Here is a 20,910-nt window from a genome sequence, read left to right on the forward strand (position 1 = left end):
GCATCTATAGGATCAAGCTTATTGAGACAGACTGCCTGGGCCTCCTCCAGAGATCATTGCTATGCTCCACTCTTTTTCAGTAAATAAAATATGGACAAAACTGCAACATGTGGAGGCTAAAAAATCCATTAAAGACTTTTGGCAACTCTGCCTCAAAGATACTTCAAAAATAATTGTGTTTTATCGCTTCTTCTGTGTCTTTGCATAGAGCAAGGGTTCTAAAAAGACCCAATACAGCTCTCTGATTTCCATTTAATGGAAGAAGTAATAAAGTTTAATTGTATACTTGAGCACGGGGTGTCATTTCCAGTATATCTGATCAATAATTCATCGATTGCCTTTGGCTCAGAGTTATATTTGAAGGAAAATGTAGCTAGTGGGAGCTTATCTCGCTGTAGCTTCATCATCTCAATTAATTATGCTTTTCCTGAATTTGGATCATTAGGCTACCAAAGTGACAGCAGATGGCGAGCAAACTGGACAGGATGCTGAGAGGACCAACAAGCGAGCAGACTCCTTAGGAGAATTCATTAAGGAGCTTGCCCAGGATGCAGAAGGTATTAGAATCCTTTAATTTAATCATTATGTCTCACACCAGAAAAATTTAAAAAGGGATTACACAGGACTGGAATTTCTCTAGTAAGAAATGCCATTTCTCAATCTGAGGGTCAGTTTTTGAAAAATACTTTGGTTGGGATCGTCAAGGACATGATCTGTGGAGCATCTACAATCTACAGTGTTAAATAAGGGACAACAGGCAGTGATTAGTCATTATGAGGCCAGGGTCATGGTGAATTGAATGCAGTCCCTTGGGAATGCCTTAATTTTTGAGCAATGGCTATTATGAATAGATAATCAATATACTTGTGCTTTGCTGTTGTTTGTATTCAAAACTACTGGAAAGATTAATTTTTTAAAAAGCTAATTTTATCATTTTACTCAGTATATTAAAGCAGCACTTTAGTTTCTCAAAATGGCCTTTAAAATACTTGGTTTCAATGAACATCTGTTGCTTAGAGTCTGGACTTGCTATATTACCAGAAGCTTCACTGCATTTAGTCCATAATTCCAAAATGAATTAGTGCTTGGCGTCTACCGATATGATGGAGGATCAAAGTAGAAGCCATCTGGGGGCTAAGCCCCAGATTAAGAACTCTTAAAGAAGATATTAAAAAAAAAAATCTCTAAATCATAAGTTTCTATTATTAAACAGTAAACAAACATGCAGGTATAAAAAGTAGGAAAAATGCTTTGGACTTTTTCTTTTAAAAATATTTTGATTACTCTATAGTGTTATGTGTTTTAGATATTTTGCTTGGAAATATAACCAAATAAATCAGGATGTGAGATAACCTTCAAGGCAGATCCTGACAGGTAATTCTTAGGAATCACTAGCCAGGAAGAGAGAGAAACTCCCAAAGATTCCCCACTGCAGGAAGCAACAGAGTTTTAATCTGAGGCGAAACATATCAGGATCTGAAACAGAAGTTACACCTACTACAAAATTCTTAATTAACTCATAATGGTTTATCCTCTGCTATATGGAGTTTTTTGTGCTTTCTCCAGTTTTATTTCCCATTAATGCGACTTGAAATGTTCTCCACACAGCCCTCACAGAAAAAATCCCATTGCAGGTAAAATAGTTTCTGCCTGGATCTGTGAAGGCAGTGGTCAAAACCCAAGTAATTTCCCTTTTCCTTCTACCTCAATCTCAAGCACTCAATACTTATAGCCTCAGTACTTATAGCCAATCCTGGAAACTTATTTTGAAATGATTTCAATCAAATATCCATGCTTGGGGGAGGAGTCAAGATGGCGGAGAAGTAGCAGGCTGAGATGACATCAGGTAGCAGGAGATCAGCTGGATAGCTTATCAATCCATCACGAACATCTACAAATCCAACAGGAGACCGAAGAGAAGAACAGCAATAATTCTAGAAACAGAAAATCGACCACTTTCTGAAAGGTAGGACCAGCGGAGAAGTGAATCCAAAGCGACAGAAGACAGACCGCGGGGGGACGGGCCAGCTCCCGGCAAGCGGCAGAGCAACAGAGCACAAAATCAGGACTTTTAAAAGTCTGCTCCATTGAGGGACATCGCTCCAGAGGCTAAACTAGGGTGAAGCCCACACGGGGTCCGTGTGGCCCCAGGTCCCACAGGGCCACAGAAGGATCGGGGGTTTCTGAGTGTTGCAGAGCTTACAGGTATTAGAACGAGGAAGTCAGCTACAGAGACAGAGCCGAGGAGTGAGCTCTCAACTGGGGGTTACCTTGAACAGGTCACAGGCTGGGTGAGCTCAGAGCGCGGCCGGAGGCCAGGTACACGGGAGTGATTGAGTGCTTGTCTCTGAGGGCAAACTGAGGAGTGGGGCCCCAAGCTCTCAGCTTCTCTGGGCTGGAGATTGGGAGGCCGCCATTTTCATTCCTGTCCTCCAGAATCTACAGAAAGTGTTCAGGGAACAAAAACTACAGAAAGCAAACCCGAGCAGATTACTTAGCCCGGCCCCTGGTAAGGGTGGTGCAATTCCGCCTGGGGCAAAAAATCACTACAACAGGCCCCTCTCCCAGAAGATCAACAAGAAATTCAGCCAAGACCAAGTTCATGTACCAAGGAGAACAGCAGAATCCCAGAGGAGGAGAAAGCAAAGCATGGAGTTCATGGCTTTCTCCCCATGATTCCTTAGTCTTGCAGTTAATTTAATTTTTTTTAATTTAATTTATTTTTCTTCTTCTAAATATTTTTTTAACTTTTACCCTTTCCTCTTTTAACATTTTTTAATTGGTTTATCTTAACAATACCTTTCATTAAAACAAATAATAATCTTTCTTGTACCTTCATTATTATAGTCATATTTTATCCTTTATTGTATCTAACTTTATTTTTTGTATACACATGGGGTTTTTTCTTCTAAAAAATTTGGGATCCAACGTCTTCTAATAGATCAAAATATGCCCTAAATCTAGCTCCAGGCTTGTTCTAGTCTCCAGCCTGAGCAAAATCTCTCCACTTTCTTTTTCTTTATTCTCCCAACCAACTTACTTTATCAACTCCTTTTTTTTAGAAATTAAAAAAAAAAATTTTATTTTCATCTTTATAGGCATATTCTATCCCTTCATTGTGTTTACCCTTATATATATTTTTCATTCTTTAAAATTTTGGGAGGTAGTTTCTTCTAAGAGACCAAAATACTCCCAAAATTAAATGGGTGACCCTGTTCTAGTCACCAATCTAATAAATATATATATATATATATTTTTTATTTTTTTAAATTTGTTTTCTTTTTTTTTAATTTTTTTTTTCTGAACTTCTTTTTATCCCCTTTCTCCCCCCATGATTTGGGGTCTCTTCTGATTTGGCTAAAGCGCATTTCCCTAGGGACTTTGCCACCATTTTAGTATTTTATTTGCTCCTTCATATATTCTTATTTGGACAAAATGACAAGGTGGAAAAACTCACCACCAAAAAAAGAACAAGAGGCAATACCGAAGGCTAGGGACCTAATCAATACAGACATTGGTAATATGTCAGATCTAGAGTTCAGAATGACGATTCGCAAAGTTCTAGCTGGGCTCAAAAAAGACATGGAAGATATTAGAGAAACCCTCTCTGGAGAGATAAAAGCCCTTTCTGGAGAAATAAAAGAACTAAAATCTAACCAAGTTGAAATCAAAAAAAGCTATTAATGAGGTGCAATAAAAAATGGAGGCTCTTACTGCTAGGATAAATGAGGCAGAAGGAAGAATTAGTGATATAGAAGACCAAATGGCAGAGAATAAAGAAGCTGAGCAAAAGAGAGACAAACAAATACTGGACCACGAGGGGAGAATTCGAGAGATAAGTGACAACATAAGACGAAACATTAGAATACTTGGGATTCCAGAAGAAGAAGAAAGAGAGCGGGGAGCAGAAGGTATATCGGAGATAATTATTGGAGAGAATTTCCCTAATATGGCAAAGGGAACAAGCATCAACATCCAGGAGGTGCAGAGAACCCCCCTCAAAATCAATAAGAATAGGTCCACACCACGTCACCTAATAGTAAAATTTACAAGTCTTAGTGACAAGGAGAAAATCCTGAAAGCAGCCCAGGAAAAGAAGTCTGTAACATACAATGGTAAAAATATTAGATTGGCAGCAGACTTATCCACAGAGACCTGGCCAGAAAGAACTGGCATGATATATTCAGAGCACTAAACGAGAAAAACATGCAGCAAGAACACTATATCCAGCTAGGCTATCATTGAAAATAGAAGGCGAGATTAAAAGTTTCCAGGACAAACAAAAACTGAAAGAATTTGCAAACACCAAACCAGCTCTACAGGAAATATTGAAAGGGGTCCTCTAAGCAAAGAGAGATCCTAAAAGTAGTAGATCAGAAAGGAACAGACAATATACAATAACAGTCACCTTACAGGCAATACAATGGAACTAAACTCCTATCTCTCAATAGTTACCCTGAATGTTAACAGGCTAAATGCCCCAATCAAAAGACACAGGGTATCAGAATGGATAAAAAAACAAAACTCAGCAATATGCTGCCTACAAGAAACTCATTTTAGACCCAAAGACACCTCCAGATTTAAAATGAGGGGGTGGAAAACAATTTACCATGCTAATGGACATCAGAAGAATGCTGGGGTGGCAATCCTTATATCAGATCAATTAGACTTTAAGCCAAAGACTATAAGAAGAGATTAGGAAGGACACTATATCATACTCAAAGGGTCTGTCCAACAAGAAGATCTAACAATTTTAAATATCTATGCCCCTAACATGGGAGCAGCCAACTATATAAACCAATTAATAACAAAATCAAAGAAACACATCAACAATAATACAGTAATAGTAGGGGACTTTAACACTCCCCTCACTGAAGTGGACAGAATATCCAAGCAAAAGATCAACAAGGAAATAAAGGCCTTAAATGACACACTGGACCAGATGAACATCACAGATATATTCAGAACATTTCATCCCAAAGCAATAGGATACACATTCTTCTCGAGTGCATATGGAACATTCTCCAGAATAGATCACATCCTGGGTCACAAATCAGGTCTCAACCGGTATCAAAAGATTGGGATCATTCCCTGCATATTTTCAGACGGCAATGCTCTGAAGCTAGAACTCAATCACAAGAGGAAATTTGGAAAGAACCCAAATATGTGGAGACTAAACAGCATCCTTCTAAAGAATGAATGGGTCAACCAAAAAATTAAGGAAGAATTGAAAAAATTCATGGAAACAAATGATAATGAAAACACAACGGTTCAAAATCTGTGGGACACAGCAAAGGCAGTCCTGAGAGGAAAATATATGTGGCACAAGCCTTTCTCAAGAAACAAGAAAGGTCTCAAATACACAACCTAACCCTACACCTAAAGGAGCTAGAGAAAGAACAACAAAGAAAGCCTAACCCCAGCAGGAGGAGAGAAATCATAAAGATCAGAGCAGAAATCAATTAAATAGAAACCAAAAAAACAATAGAACAAATCAGTGAAACTAGGAGCTGGTTCTTTGAAAGAATTAATAAGATTGATAAACCCCTGGCCAGACTTACCAAAAAGCAAAGAGAAAGATCGAAAATAAATCATGAATGAAAGAGGAGAGATCATAACCAACACCAAAGAAACACAAACAATTATAAGAACATATTAGGAACAACTCTATGGCAACAAATTTGACAATCTGGAAGAATGGGATGCATTCCTGGAGACATATAAACTACTACAACCGAACCAGGAAGAAATAGAAAACCTGAACAGACCTATAACCAGTAAGGAGATTGAAACAGTCATCAAAAATCTCCAAACAAACAAAAGCCCAGGGCCAGATGGCTTCTTAGGGGAATTCTACCAAACTTTTAAAGAAGAATTGATACCTATTCTCCTGAAACTGTTCCAAAAAATAGAAATGGAAGGAAAACTTCCAAACTCATTTTATGAGGCCAGCATCACCTTGATCCCAAAACCAGACAAGAATCCCATCAAAAAAGAGAATTACAGACCAATATCCTTGATGAACACAGATGCGAAAATTCTCACCAAAATACTAGCCAGTAGGATTCAACAATACATTTAAAGGATTACTCACCACAACCAAGTGGGATTTATTCCAGGGCTGCAAGGTTGGTTCAACATCTGCAAATCAATCAGTGTGATACAACACATTAATAAAAGAAAGAGCAAGAACCATATGATACTCTCCATAGATGCTGAAAAAGCATTTGACAAAGTACAGCATCCCTTCCTGATCAAGTGTAAGGATAGAGGGCACATACCTCAATATCATCAAAGCCATCTATGAAAAACCCACCGCAAATATCATTCTCAATGGAGAAAAACTGAAAGCTTTTCCGCTAAGTTCAGGAACATGGCAGGGATGTCCTTTATCACCACTGCTATTCAACATAGTACTAGAAGTCCTAGCAATCAGCCTCAGCAATCAGACAACAAAAAGAAATTAAAGGCATCTAAATCAGCAAAGAAGAAGTCAAACTATCACTTTTTGCAGATGATATGATATTACATGTGGAAAACCCAAAAGGCTCCACTCCAAAACTGCTAGAACTTGTACAGGAATTCAGTAAAGTGTCAGGATATAAAATCAATGCACAGAAATCAGTTGCATTTCTCTACACCAACAGCAAGACAGAAGAAAGAGAAATTAAGGAATCAATCCCATTTACAGTTGCACCCAAAACCATAAGATACCTAGGAGTAAACCTAACCAAAGAGGCAAAGAATCTATACTCAAAAAACTATAAAGCACTCATGAAAGAAATTGAGGAAGACACAAGGAAATGGAAAAAGGTTCCATGCTCCTGGATTGGAAGAATAAATATTGTGAAAATGTCTATGCTGCCCAAAGCAATCTACACATTTAATGCAATCCCTATCAAAATCCCATCCATTTTTTTTCAAAGAAATGGAACAAATAATCCTAAGATTTATATGGAACCAGGAAAGACCTCAAATAGCCAAAGGAATATTGAAAAAGAAAGATGAAGCTGGTGGCATCACAATTCCGGACCTCAAATTCTATTACAAAGCTGTCATCATCAAGACAGTATGGTACTGGCACAAAAACAGACACATAGATCAATGGAACAGAATAGAGAGCCCAGAAATAGACCCTCAACTCTATGGTCAACTAATCTTCGACAAAGCAGGAAAGAATATCCAATGGAAAAAAGACAGCCTCTTCAATAAATGGTGTTGGGAAAATTGGACAGCCACATGCAGAAAAATGAAATTGGACCATTTCCTTACACCACACACGAAAATAGACTCAAAGTGGATGAAGAACCTCAATGTGAGAAAGGAATCCATCAAAATCCTTGAGGAGAACACAGGCAGCAACCTCTTTGACCTCAGCCACAGCAACTTCTTCCTGGGAACATCACCAAAGGCAAGGGAAGCAAGGGCAAAAATGAACTATTGGAATTTCATCAAGATCAAAAGCTTTTGCACAGCAAAGGAAACAGTTAACAAAACTAAAAGACAACTGACAGAATGGGAGAAGATATTTGCAAATGGCATATCAGATAAAGGGCTGGTATCCAAAATCTATAAAGAACCTGTCAAACTCAATACCCAAAGAACAAATAATCCAATCAAGAAATAGGCAGAGGACATGAACAGACATTTCTGCAAAGAAGACATCCAGATTGCCAACAGACACATGAAAAAGTGCTCCACATCACTCGGCATCAGAGAAATACAAATCAAAACCACAATGAGATACCACCTTACATCAGTCAGAATGGCTAAAATTAACAAGTCAGGAAATGACAGAGGCTGGCGAGGATGCAGAGAAAGGGGAACCCTCCTACACTGTTGGTGGAATGCTAGCTGGTGCAACCACTCTGGAAAACAGCATGGAGATTCCTCAAAAAGTTGAAAATAGAGCTACCCTACAACCCAGCAATTGCCCTACTGGGTATTTACCCCAAAGATACAAATGTAGTGATCCAAAGGGGCACATTCACCCAAATGTTTATAGCAGCAATGTTCACAATAGCAGACTATGGAAAGAGTCTAGATGACCATCAACAGATGAATGGATGAAGAAGATGTGGTATATATACACAATGGAATACTATGCAGCCATCAAAAGAAATGAAATCTTGCCATTGTGATGACGTGGATGGAACTAGAGGGTATTATGCTTAGCGAAATAAGTCAATCAGAGAAAGACAACTGTCATGTGATCTCCCTGATATGAGGAAGTGGAGATGCAACATGGTGGGTTTGGGGGGTAGGAAAAGAATAAATGAAACAAGATGGGATTGGGAGGGAGACAAACCATAAGTGACTCTTAATCTCACAAAACAAATTGAGGGTTGCTGGGGGGAAGGGGCCAGGAGAGAGGGGTGGGGTTATGGACATTGGGGAGGGTATGTGCTATGGTGAGTGCTGTGAAGTGTGTAAACCTGGCGATTCACAGACCTGTACCCCTGGGGATAAAAATACATTGTATGTTTATAAAATAAATTTTTTAAAAAAGTATCCATGCTTAAGGATAAATGCTGGGCCATGTTTTCCATAGACTCCAGCATCAGCACTGCTCATGGATTCACTCTGCCATGTACCCACTATCCAGTCTGTGCACTGCACGAAGGCACCAGGAGGGGGCAGGTGGAGATGGGATTTCATCCAGGTTTTGCTCACCACCCACAGTCCATCCATCAGAGAAAAGGGTTAGGTATTATCAAAGGTGTCTCCCTTCTCTAAATTGTGCATCTGTCAGGCAGCCTGGTTGTGTCTGTCCAGACAGGACAACTTTTTCCTAATTTACATGAAGGTCCATGTGGGATAGCTGTGCTCCTGTACCAGGGAGAAATGTGGACATTGCTCCCTTCTTCTGGCAGCTACTGATGTAAATGGTAACACACATGATATGCACAGCCCTTTATAAAAGAACTTTAGCAAAACTAATCCAACTGTTAAAATTTCCTGAATGTTTAAATCTGAATATGCCAGAGGCAAATGAAACCCTGACTGAGATGTTTATATGTACCACAAGTCTTGGCAGTTCAGGAGATTTTTTTAAAAGAAAACTCCCCAAAAGCCATGAGTGGGTTATACAACATAACCACACCATTTTTTTTTCTCTTAGAACTACACTAATTGGGGATAATATCAGTACTTTTAGATTTTATTAGTGACAATAAATTGCTGTGGAAAAAATGAATGTGTTCGCCTGGCATTTGTCTAGTTTTATTTTTAGATAGATGGGATACCTTACTCCCTCTATCTTCCATTATAAGTAATGATCTCTTCATAGATTATCAAGGTCTATTAATCTAAGGCATTCTAATCTCCCTATAATTTTTAAAATCTACTTTGGTATGACTCCAGATTAGATCACAAATACTCTATATTTTGTTCCATGAACTAATAGAATTAATGAGTGAACACACACACACACACGTATGTATGCATAAAAACAACTCATAGTATTATCATATGTACTGAGATATACTAGGACTTAATAAATGCTAGACACCTTTCCTGTTTCTCAGGTCATAGTAGTATTTGTCATTCATGATGAATTTATCCATCAGAGGATACTTTTTTGGTTCAGTATGAAAAACAACTTTGTTTCTTCTGATGGATTAATGTATTTGTATGTTACAGATACTGTATATGTCTTAAGTACCCCTTTTAAATTCTCTTCTATGCTTTGGTTACTGAGATACTATTAATATGTCTTTGGGTTTACATTATTTTTTATCTTTACTTCATCTCCTTTTATGTTAATTTTATCTTGTTTTTAAAGATATTTCAAAACTACTTAGGGGCACCTGGGTGGCTCAGTGGGTTAAAGCCTCTGCCTTCGGCTCAGGTCATGATCCCAGGGTCCTGGGATCGAGCCCCACATCGGGCTCTCTGCTAGGCAGGGAGCCTGCTTCCCTTCCTCTCTCTCTGCCTCTCTCTGCCTACTTGCGATCTCTCTCTGTCAAATAAATAAAAAAATCTTTATAAAAAAAACTACTTAAAATTTTCTCTGAAATAAAGTAGAAATAAGTAAATTTCAGAGCTATATTAATGTCATAATTATTTTCAATTCTGATGAACATGTACTGAGCTGATAGTGTATACCTTTGAATCTAAAAGACTGACATGTTCATCTTCAGTTTAAAAATATTCAGAGAATTTCCAAATTAATATAAAAGTAGGGGAGCAATCACATCTCTCTTACTAAAATGATGCTTTTTTAATGCAGTATCATTTTGCTAACATCATTTTTGTGTGGCTTAATAATTTCTTCTAGTTGCTTATATAGTACTTTTATTTTTGAAAACATGATGCTTATGTTTCAAAAGGTACAGCCATCTTATTCTTTTCCTTTCCTTTCCTCTCTCTTATTCTTTTTCCAGCAAGTTCTTCTCTGCAGAAGTTTAGTTTTGAGAATAGACCGCATATAGTGAGTCTGTATCTCTCACATTACCCCCTTAGAACTATGCAGGCCCAGGACCTAAATTCAATCAAATTTCAAAAAATATCTCTAATCAAAGTTCTTTTATATACTCACTTTATAAGAGAAAAAAGGAACATGTAGGCCCAGGACCTATATTCAATCAAATTTCAAAAAATATTTCTAATCAAAGCTCATTTATATATTCACTTAATAAAAAAAAAAACCTACACCTTTAACAATTTGAAAAGTGGGATTTATGAATGCAAATGAGGTCAGTGTTTAGTTACATGATACAATTAGTTAAAATCAACATACTTCTACCACCTTTCCTGAAATCTAAGAAGTATAAACCTTACATTTTAATAATTAGCATTCTGCCATAGTTCTCACAAAGTCTACTGGATCAAGGAGCTTTGCAGTTAATCAGTCCATCATCACTGTTGTTCCTTAAGAAACACAATGCAGCCTAAGTGATAACTTAGCAACTGCAGTGGTGAAATCTTGAGAAGGTTCTTTGGTGTGTGTCAAAGTAGGACTATTAAGGAGTTGACAAAGAGCAAACTAGCCTCCCTAACTTCTAGGAATATGGCACCTGAGCAAAAATTTCTACCAGAGGGCTAGGAGTGGCCATGTTTTTTCTCTAAAACAGCTTATTTAAATTGTTCTGCAGATTGGATTATGGCTGTCAGAATAAGTGGTTGACGGCAGCAACTTTCTAACCAAATACCTTAATCATGAAAAGAGAATTTGAAACATGCATTTTGGGAAGGGTAAAATTCAAGATTGAAACCCAATTCCTTCTTCTAAACCATGATTTTCAAACTCTAGTATAGAGGAGAAGCCGCTGGAGGACTTGTTAAACCAAGAATTGCTAGACCCTTACCCCTAGAATTTTTAGGTCAATAGGTCTGAGGTAGGGCCTGAGAATCTCCATTTCTAGTAAGTTCCCTGGTGAGGCTGATGCTGCTTATTTGGGGACCACAGTTCAGAACCACTGTGTCACACCTTCATGGTGGCTCTGTTCAGCCAGTATGCACCTGTTAAAGGAACCTGGAATAACTACCCTTGGAACAGCTCCAACCAGTGCTAATCAGAAAAGTTTCTCCAAGAGTAGAAGTGAATTTTCACCATTCCTTATGCCCTGAATGACATCTTAGGATATAGCATGTTGTAATAGAAAATGTCTCTTGGCCAACGCAGGGCCTTATTCTAAGGACATTCACAGGTGATATTACAGAGATAACGATTGGCACACGAGAGTTTGAGAAAACACCTCCCCTCACCTTGTTAAGTTAATGCATCATAAAACACACTTCTGGAGAAGTTGGCCTAAAACCAGTGGTAGAATTGGATAAATGTTTCAACTCACCAGTTTTTCTGACTTTTATTTGAAATAGAATTCTTTTTTCAAATGAAACTTGCCCAGAATGCTAACCTGTCAGATAGATACTTGACAGAATAGACATTGTTTGTAGAATACCTGAAGCACCTAAAGAATCCTTAAATTCTGAAGAGCCCAGTTTGAAGCTTTCTTTATTCAATGCACAACAAACACAGACTCTTATAATGAATGTTATGGCTAGAAGATAGCTTTGAGCCCTAATGTATAACCCTCATCCCAAGTCCAGTGCTTCCTCCCTCATTCCTTTAAACAGAACGGTGTGGAAGAGCGAGGATAGGTTTGTTTTCAGAGACCTCATCCCTGAGAGGTTTTTCTGTGCTCGGTATTTGCAAATTGACTGAATATGATTGTGTCTTAGCAGTAGCACAGACCTTGTGTTTTCATCTTCCAAGGGGTAGGCTTTGTGTCTCATTGTTTACCTCTTACTTGAAGAAGGTTTGGGCCATTTCTTTATTAGCATGTTTTTCCTTGTGAGATAGAAACACCATGCTTCAATTACTGTGCCCCACAAAAGAAATATAATTGGACAAATATGTCACCTTTCCCTGTTTGTTATGGATCGTTATTAACTACCTCTCTGTTCCCAGCAGGAACACCCGTGGCAAACTATATTTCATTTGGAGATCGTGGGGAAGAGCAGATGCTTGCTGCCATTTTTGCGTGTGGCACTTTTGTTTACTAATTTACAAAATTTGTCTTACCCCCTGCAGCTGTAAATGAAAAAGCTATAAGACTAAATGAAACTCTCGGAACTCAAGACAAGGCCTTTGAGAGAAATTTGCAAGCACTTCAGAAAGAGATTGATCAGATGATGGCAGAACTGAGAAGGAAAAATCTAGACAAACAAAAGGAAATTGCTGAAGATGAGTTAGTGTGAGTAGATGCTTTATTATTTTTCATTTGATACAGTGAGTTTTCCAGATTGCTAACAGTTTTCTAAAATTTTCATCACACTTATGAGTAGAAGAGACTTCATTGTTTTTCACTTAGTTATTATTTATCTTGCTCTAAAATGGATTAAAAGCATGTTTTCCTATATTTAAACAATTAAATAAATGATCTTTTCTGGTGCTATCCCTTCCGTAACTAGGACTTGCTTTATTAATCGCTTGCGTTAGGGACTTCTAAACCATGAATAGTTTTTTGTTGTTATTGTTTTAATGAAAATATCTCTGGATAAATAAAGTTGTGAATTTAGCAATCCATTTTGTGCATTTTGTCATTTTAGGAAATGCTGAATAGAAGAGTCATCAAATAATAAATGCCTACTACTTTGAATTTAGGGCTGAAAATTTGAGATTGAGAATAATAATTGCGATTTTACTAATGCAGATGAATTATGTGACCATACATTCAATAAAAAAATAGCTGTTTATTTTTATAGTCACCTAAATTCAAAGTGATGATATTAATACTTAAATAATATATTATATATATTATGAATAGTATCAGCAACACTTGAGAACTTGTTACACATATAAATTATTTTTATAAAGATTTTATTTCTTTATTTGAGAGAGAGAGAGAGAGAGTATAGCAGGAGGAGCAACAGGAAGAGGGAGAAGGAGAAGCAGCCTTTCCTGTGAGCAGGGAGCCAGATGCGGGGCTCTATCCCAGGATGCTGGGATCATGACCCAGCCAAAGGCAGACACTTAACCCACTGAGCCACCCAGGTGCCCCTAGACATATAAATTATTAAACTACCCAATCCAGAGATTTGGGGATGGGACCAAGCAATCTGTTTTGGCAAGTATGTCGGGGATGGTGATGCCGGTTAGCTTGAGAACTACTGTTATCCAAGTGTTTGGTCTTTTTTTTAAAGGCTCAGAATATTATCACTTTAGGAAAACCATTAAGTTAAAATCAGGAAACTCCCAGATCACTCAGCTGAAAGAAAAAAGAAAAATAGATCAACATCATGATATTGTATTAGCACGTCAAGAATAGTTCTGTTCACAATTTCTAAACAAACATATCAATGTTCATACCTTATATTCAAAGTAATGGAGAAAATATATCACTGTGGTGACACTGGGGGCTTTTTTGGTCAGGGGTATGTGAAATGGATCATAAAATTTATCAGTTAGATTATGAGAAAAACGTGACTCAAATTGAAAATGCTATATTACTAATACATTTTAAATGTGTATATTTTTGTGCTTTAATATTAATTATAAATGGTCTTACCACTTTTCAGGTATCCATTTTCATCTTGATTTAGTATAGTCAGTCTGCTTTAAATACTGTCTTATTTTTCTGTTCTTTAAATGTTAACCTCTTTTTGTAACACAGTTTTAATACCAATAAACCATGAGGCAGTGACAAGGGCTTATTGTCTGTTATTGGGCTGGGCTGCTTGCAGAGCTGCTGAAGGCCTTCTGAAGAAAGTGAAGAAGTTATTTGGAGAGTCCCGAGGGAAAAACGAGGAAATGGAGAAGGGTCTCCAGACGATATTGGCAGACTACAAAGACAAAGTTGATGATGCTTGGGACCTGTTGAGAGAAGCCATGGAGAAAATCAGAGAGGCTAATCGCTTATCTGCAGCCAACCAGAAAAACATGACTGCTTTGGAGGTGAGTCTTAGGGATTTTCACCTGAATCTGTAGGGATGGGGTAGAGGGTTGGGGGCTGAACATGGCTGATTAGTCAAGTTGATGCATATTTACCCAAATCAAGAACAACTCCGAAAGGAGACTTCTAAAGAGCAGAACAGGTAATGATCTTTTTTTCAAGAAAATTCAATGACCATTTCCATGGAATCAGATAAAATTTAGATAACAAAATATTAAAGATTCTGAGGACAGTGTGATACAATGGGACCTTGATCTTAATGACAACTTGTCACTTTCTAGAAATACATCTTGGGCAAGGCAACTGAATTCTCAAAGCTTCAGTCTTCAAGCTATCCAAAGAGTGCATTATGCTAGAGCACACCCAAGGTATCTCTGAGTACTGACCTCATATGATTTGGTAGCCCACGCACCATTGTTTAAACATCTAGCTGCCATCGGTCACAAAAGTACCAAGTATTCCCTAATGGAATCTGGCCCATGGAGAGTCCAGTGTTTGGGAAGATATTGGTTCTCTTTTTCTTTGTAATGTGTTCTATGCAATTGAAATTTTAAAAGGGACTACCACGAACAGATCAAGTCTGAGTGATTTTTCCCTCTTTTTCCTCACAGACAAGAGGTAATTCTCTCCTCAAGAAATGATGGGCAGCTTCTGCCTTTTTTAGAAAACTGAGGAGGCTGGAACTAAAATAGATTCTTCCTTCTCTTCTTCCCTCCCTCTGTCCCTTCCTTTATCGTCCTTCCTTCCTCCCTCCCTTCTTTCTGTCCTTAATACTTGACGTGGCAAATTGAGCACTTTTCCCGAGAGTTAATTCAGCACATTTGATGGTACAACCTGTATTTGGTATTGAAACAACAGCAACAATTTCTCTCCAGGAACAAACCTACCTTGGCTGTTTTCAAAGTGTTTAACCCCAAAAGATCTGAAAACAGCAGCAGACCTCTATCTCTTCTAGTGTATCATCTCACCCTCAACTATAAATGAACACTCTCTGGCATTTATTATGCTCAAAAATGTTATTGAATGGCAGTTGAATAGAACAAATCTGGATTTCTTTTCACCTCCTCATTTCTTTCCATTTTCCTTTAGATTAAAAAGTAAAAGATTAAAGATTTTGTTTATGTATTTGCTAGGAGGAGGGTCAGAGGGAGAGGGAGAAGCAAGCTCCCCGATGATCAGAGAGCCAGATGTGGAACTCTATCCCAGGACCCTGAGATCATGACCTGAGCTAAAGGCAGATGCTCAACTGACTGTACCACCCAGGCACCCTGATGAGTTAATTTTTTTAAGTGTTTTTTCCTAGTCCCTCTTCTGGGATTTATCCTTGTCATTGTGATGGAAGATTAAGGAGGTTCACTTTTTTCTTGACTGAAGTATCTAATCTTAACCAATTTGGAGTTGACTGACATGCTGGAAATATTAAAGAAAAAGTACCATCTTGTAAGGCAGGATGCTGGGCTACTGTCATGTCCCCAGCACCGGCATGATTCATCCTGCTCGGTGACACACCAGTGGTGTAACTTACCCAGAGGTGCACCTCTCCATTTTATGGCAACAGTTTAAGAAATTAAAATTACCTATGTGGAAAGCATAATAAGCATTTGGGAAGTATTTCAAGAAGAGTTATAGTGGCTCAGTAAATGGTCCTTTCAGCTACTCCTTCCTTTTAGTGATGTTTAAAACCAGGAGCCATCATTCTTGGGCATCCCTAGAGATGCCTGGAGCTTATGTAGTCAGTGTTGCAATGGATTCTAAGCAGTTCTTTCTGTATTTTCATTTTGTGTGTCATGCTTAACTAAAGGCTTGTTAAAAACTTACTGGAGTAAATAGAAAAACTGACTAAATGACCATGAGTAAGACACAGCTTACTTAAGATTGCAAGGGCTGATTAGGTTGCTTACCTGGTAGACCAGCTAGCTGAGAATCACATGAAAAGTGTGTTCAAAGGCAGGTTCCCTGAGCTCCTATGGAATATGTCTTTTGGTTAGTCTGGGCTGTAGTCCAGGGTTCATATTCTAAAAATCTCCATAGATTAATCCATTGTGCATACTGGTTTGAGAGTAACTGATACAGCTTATTATTCAGTCAAATGATGGTTACAGTGTATTTGAATAGATAAGTGCCTTGTGCCTATGTTCATAAAGAAGGTGCTATAGTTAAGGCCCAGATCAAAAGTTATTTTTTATTTTGGGGCACCTGGGTGGCTCAGTGGGTTAAAGCCTCTGCCTTCAGCTCAGGTCATGATCCCAAGGTCCTGGGATTGAGCCCCGCATCAGACTCTCTGCTCAGCGGGGAGACTGCTTCCTCCTCTCTCTCTGCCTGCCTCTCTGCCTACTTCTGATTTCTGTCTGTCAAATAAATAAATAAATAAATAACCTAAAAAAAAGTTATTTTTTTATTTTAAGGAAATAAGCATTTTTTTTTATTAAAAAGGCTTATTAAGCCCCTACAAGTTCAAGAAATGTGCCAAACATAAAAATTGATTATATCAAAGACTGGTCCTTATGGTGTGGTCCTTAGAACTGTAAGGTGAACATCAGCTAGAAACTTGTTAAAAATGCAAATTCTCGAGCTCCATCCCAAACCTACCAACTCAGAAACTGGGAGTGGAGCCCAGCAACTTGTGTTTTAAAAATCCCTCCAAACATTTGGATGTAGCCTTAAGTTTGAGAGCCAGTGATATAAAGAATTAAGTCACCATCTCTGATGGCTTCAGGTGATTTGTATTTAGTGAGAGATACACATAAGTAAGTCACTGTTTATGCGCTACAGTAATTATCATAGAGGTAAGCAAAGGAAGGGAACCTAAATCACCCGTGGGTTAAGGAGAGCTTCACAGAGGACATGATGAATGTGCTGAGTCTTGAAGGAAAAGCACTACTTAGTTAAGGTAGATAAAAGAAGAACATCCCAAGAATATGGAAAACCATTTGTAAAGACATGGGGGGTGGGGAAAGAAAACATAAGACATTTGGGGGAAAATCCAGTGGATTGATAGGACTAGAATGAAGACTGCATGGGAACAAATCAGGGATAGAGGGCCAGAGAAGACAGACAAGGTCCAGAACTTGAGTCATGAAAGACCAAGTGCATTCTGAGATCAAGTTAAGGTATTTGGGTCTTATCCTGGAAACTATCATTAACAATTGAAATATTGGGGTCATGGATTAGTTACATTTTGGAAAATGTGTGAGTGGTTTATACAAACTGGAGAATTAGTTTTGTGTTAGGAAATAGTGTGGTATAAGGTTAGGAAAGTAGGCAGTAGTAATATTAAGTATCTGTCATATCTATCACAGCAAGGTGCTGTTGGTAACCATGATGTTTGACATTGACTAGGAATGATTCCTGGCCTCATATACTTTATAATTTAGGCAGTTGAACCTTTCACAGTACATAATACTGTGATTAATATGGGCTAGGAGCATCTGCAAAAGAGTCACAAAAATGATGGCATCATAGCAGTGACTAAGAGAAATGTTGGAGTCACATGAGCCCAAATGCAGAACTCTGGAAGCGCAAGGTGATCCTACAAAATGTCAAAGAGAGCCATAAAATTCATTGCTCAGCTCCAGAAGTGTGTAGCAGAAGATGGCTCTGGAAATAGCATTTGGATTATAGAAGACTTTGAATGGAGCCTTCCAGAGGGGCACAGGCTTAGAGGGGAAATTCCAGAGATGCAGAGAGGGTAGAAGGGACTGTGCACCTGATGGACCCTGAGATTATGAGCCATTCAGTTTTGTGAGGTAACATATGCTCAAGAGTCAGTCCCCAAATCGATCATCAGAAGGTTGCCAAAGGAAGGATTCAGAGAAAGTAGTTAGTTGCTGGACAGACAGGGAAATAAACTTCTGTGTATTCTTAATCCTTCTACCACACCCAGAAAGGTTTTAGATTTAGAGAGCTCTGGAATGAATTAAGATCTGATTAGAAGTTAAAAGTAGAAATATAATCAACTTTGATCTTAAGTGGAAAAACTTAATAGTTTATGCTTATAGCATACTTTGGGAGAAGAATTCCCTTTATCCATGGGCTCCCTTTTTGTTCCTTCAAGCTTCCTACCTTAGGTATTTCTTATCTTAAATCAATCTCTATCCATTCCCTCTCTTTATTTACTTTTGTGGCACTCAGAATTATTTTTAAAATATTACTATATTAATTCACTCATTCATTTACTCCCTCCTCCAGGCAAGCCATGAGGAACACTTCTTTCCTGCCCACTGTACCCTTGGGGCAACAATAGTGTCTGGCACAAAGACAGAACAGAATTTTTTTCCAGTGAATAAAGTGCCATAAAGCAAAAAAAAAAAAAAAAAAAAAAAAAAAAAGTTGCATCAATACTTTCATTAATATTTGGGAGCTCCAAATAGTTCGGAGCTAGATTCCATTAGTGCCTAATTTGAAAATTAGCCACCTCTGAAATCTCCCTGGTCTCTGGATTATCATTTCTGCTTTAGGATGATAAAGAACACATTTTTACCTTTGCATAACAGTTGGTTCCCTAAAGTGACTCAAATAGAGCTTTTAGGAAGATTCTCATTCACTACTTAATTGAAATCAGAATGGGTATAGCTCTTCACCTAACATATATGTGGAAATATTCTCTCCCTCCGATTGGTACAGCATTTTAAATTAGCTTGATTCATGAATACAAACAAGTGAAGTTGAAAAGATTATCAAGTGTCAGAATATAGCATGACTTTAAATCAGTTCATATAAAAGCTAGGGGCTAAAATTGATAGTTAGGGAAAAGAATGTTAAACCCTTGGAAGATAAGATATGACTTGTAAACAGCAACACCAGGAGTACCCCTACCTGTGTTGTCCATGAATAAGAACGGCATAGTGAGACTTGCTCTGAATTAGCCAGGGATGGGACTAGCTGAATGATCCAAGTGTCACCAGTGCAAGTAAGTCCCAGGAATGGACTCTAATTTCATTTATTCATTCAAAAAATGTTTATGGAGGAAACTTTTCTAGGTCCTGAAGGTACAGTGATACATATAGACTGTCTTTATGGCATTTATATTATAGTGAGGGAGAGAGTCACTAGACCAATGAGTATATAATATGGACATAAAGTCTGGAGCATGGATTACTATATATACTAAGTGATATGTTCAGTGATATAGTATGGTATATTCAGTATGTTATGCTTCTTCGGTTATGTACAGTTCAACAGGCTGTGCATTTCCACTGATTCCTATCCTGTACCTGCATCTTATGATGAACTGGTGTCCCTGATTTTCCTCAAGTAACAGTGCTTTCAGCAACTCCCAGAAGAAGTAATCAAGATGGTTCAATCCACAGAAAAAATAAAATAACGTTATCTATGTTTCTATAGTTTGTGGCCACCCTGTAGAATAGAATTCAGATAAATGAGTGCTAAGACAAAGAACAAAATAATTATAAGTTAGCAATTGCGTTGTGCTTACTGTGTGCTAGGCAGTGTTCTAAGCCTGTTCTTCTCAGATTTTGCTGTGATCACCTAGAGTTCTTGTTAAAATGTAGATTGTGAGTTGGTAGTTCTTGAAAAGACAGATCGTGTTTTTCTAATACCCTTCCAGGTGTTGCTGCTCCTGCTGGTCAATGGGCCACATTGGAGAAAGGAGAGACTAAGCATTTTACATGAAGCTAAATAACTCACCCCAGTTTTGCATAGCTGGTGGATGGGCAGAGCTGGGATGCGGTCTCAGGCAGGCTAGTGCAGGCATCTAGTTTGTAATCACTGTGCTGCAGCATGTAGAAAATAATTGGGATGAGGATGACTGCTATTTTAGAGAGGTGGTCAGAGAAGTAACCAGGAACAGAGTGTGGAGGAAGAAACAAGACAAAGGACTGGGGGAGAGCTCATGGGGGAGGGAATTGCCACCACGAGGGTCACAGGTCAGACCCAGATGTGTGTGCTCGTAGCCCATTGAGGTGGTTGGTGAAGAGACAGGAAAAGAAGATATGAAATCAGTGCTGTCCCAGCACAAATAAGACAAGTGATTTCCATAATAGGAGAGACCGTGCTTTGATACACCAAGACCCAGGCTTTATCATTAGCTAGACCAGGGCCCAAACCTCTACTGCATAGTTAGAGTGACCTTGAGCAAATCATTTGTTCAGTTTCCTATTATTTGAAAAGGTGGTAAACATAGGAACTGACGAGTTATTGTAGAATTTAATGAGAAAACCTGATAAATGACCTGGCACATCTTGAGATATAAGTGAATATAAAACTAACATTATTATCTATATAAAAACATAAAATGACAGCATTTTAAAATGGATGCTGTTAAATGCACAAGTGATTGAGAGGAGTGAGATGTATCAAGGGAAAAAAAAAGAGAGAAGAGGCAAAGGTACGCTCCAAAAGAAAAATAACAATATTTCTCTCTCATTGATTTTACCCTTCTAGGCTAGGAATGAGTTCCATGTAGTTTTGAGACAAGCTCTCAGCATCAAGGAAAAATCAGAGCTTGCTCTCTTTTTATGGAACAGTCCATTAAATTTATTCTTCCATGTGT

General features: G+C 38.2%; 1 protein-coding gene across 1 annotated transcript in view; it reads left to right on the plus strand.

The window, feature by feature from the left end:
- The window catches only part of LOC111147662 (laminin subunit alpha 2), a 502,086-nt gene that overhangs the window by 365,284 nt on the left and 115,892 nt on the right, over positions 1-20,910 (plus strand). The window contains exons 36-38 of the mRNA XM_022503866.1: positions 446-557; positions 12,539-12,701; positions 14,191-14,401. Coding sequence (XP_022359574.1) covers positions 446-557; positions 12,539-12,701; positions 14,191-14,401 — 486 coding nt within the window. The remainder of the gene's footprint in view (positions 1-445; positions 558-12,538; positions 12,702-14,190; positions 14,402-20,910) is intronic.

Source organism: Enhydra lutris, unplaced genomic scaffold (assembly GCF_002288905.1).
Source record: "Enhydra lutris kenyoni isolate GAN:26980312 unplaced genomic scaffold, ASM228890v2 scaffoldscaffold17, whole genome shotgun sequence".
Lineage (NCBI taxonomy): Eukaryota > Metazoa > Chordata > Mammalia > Carnivora > Mustelidae > Enhydra > Enhydra lutris.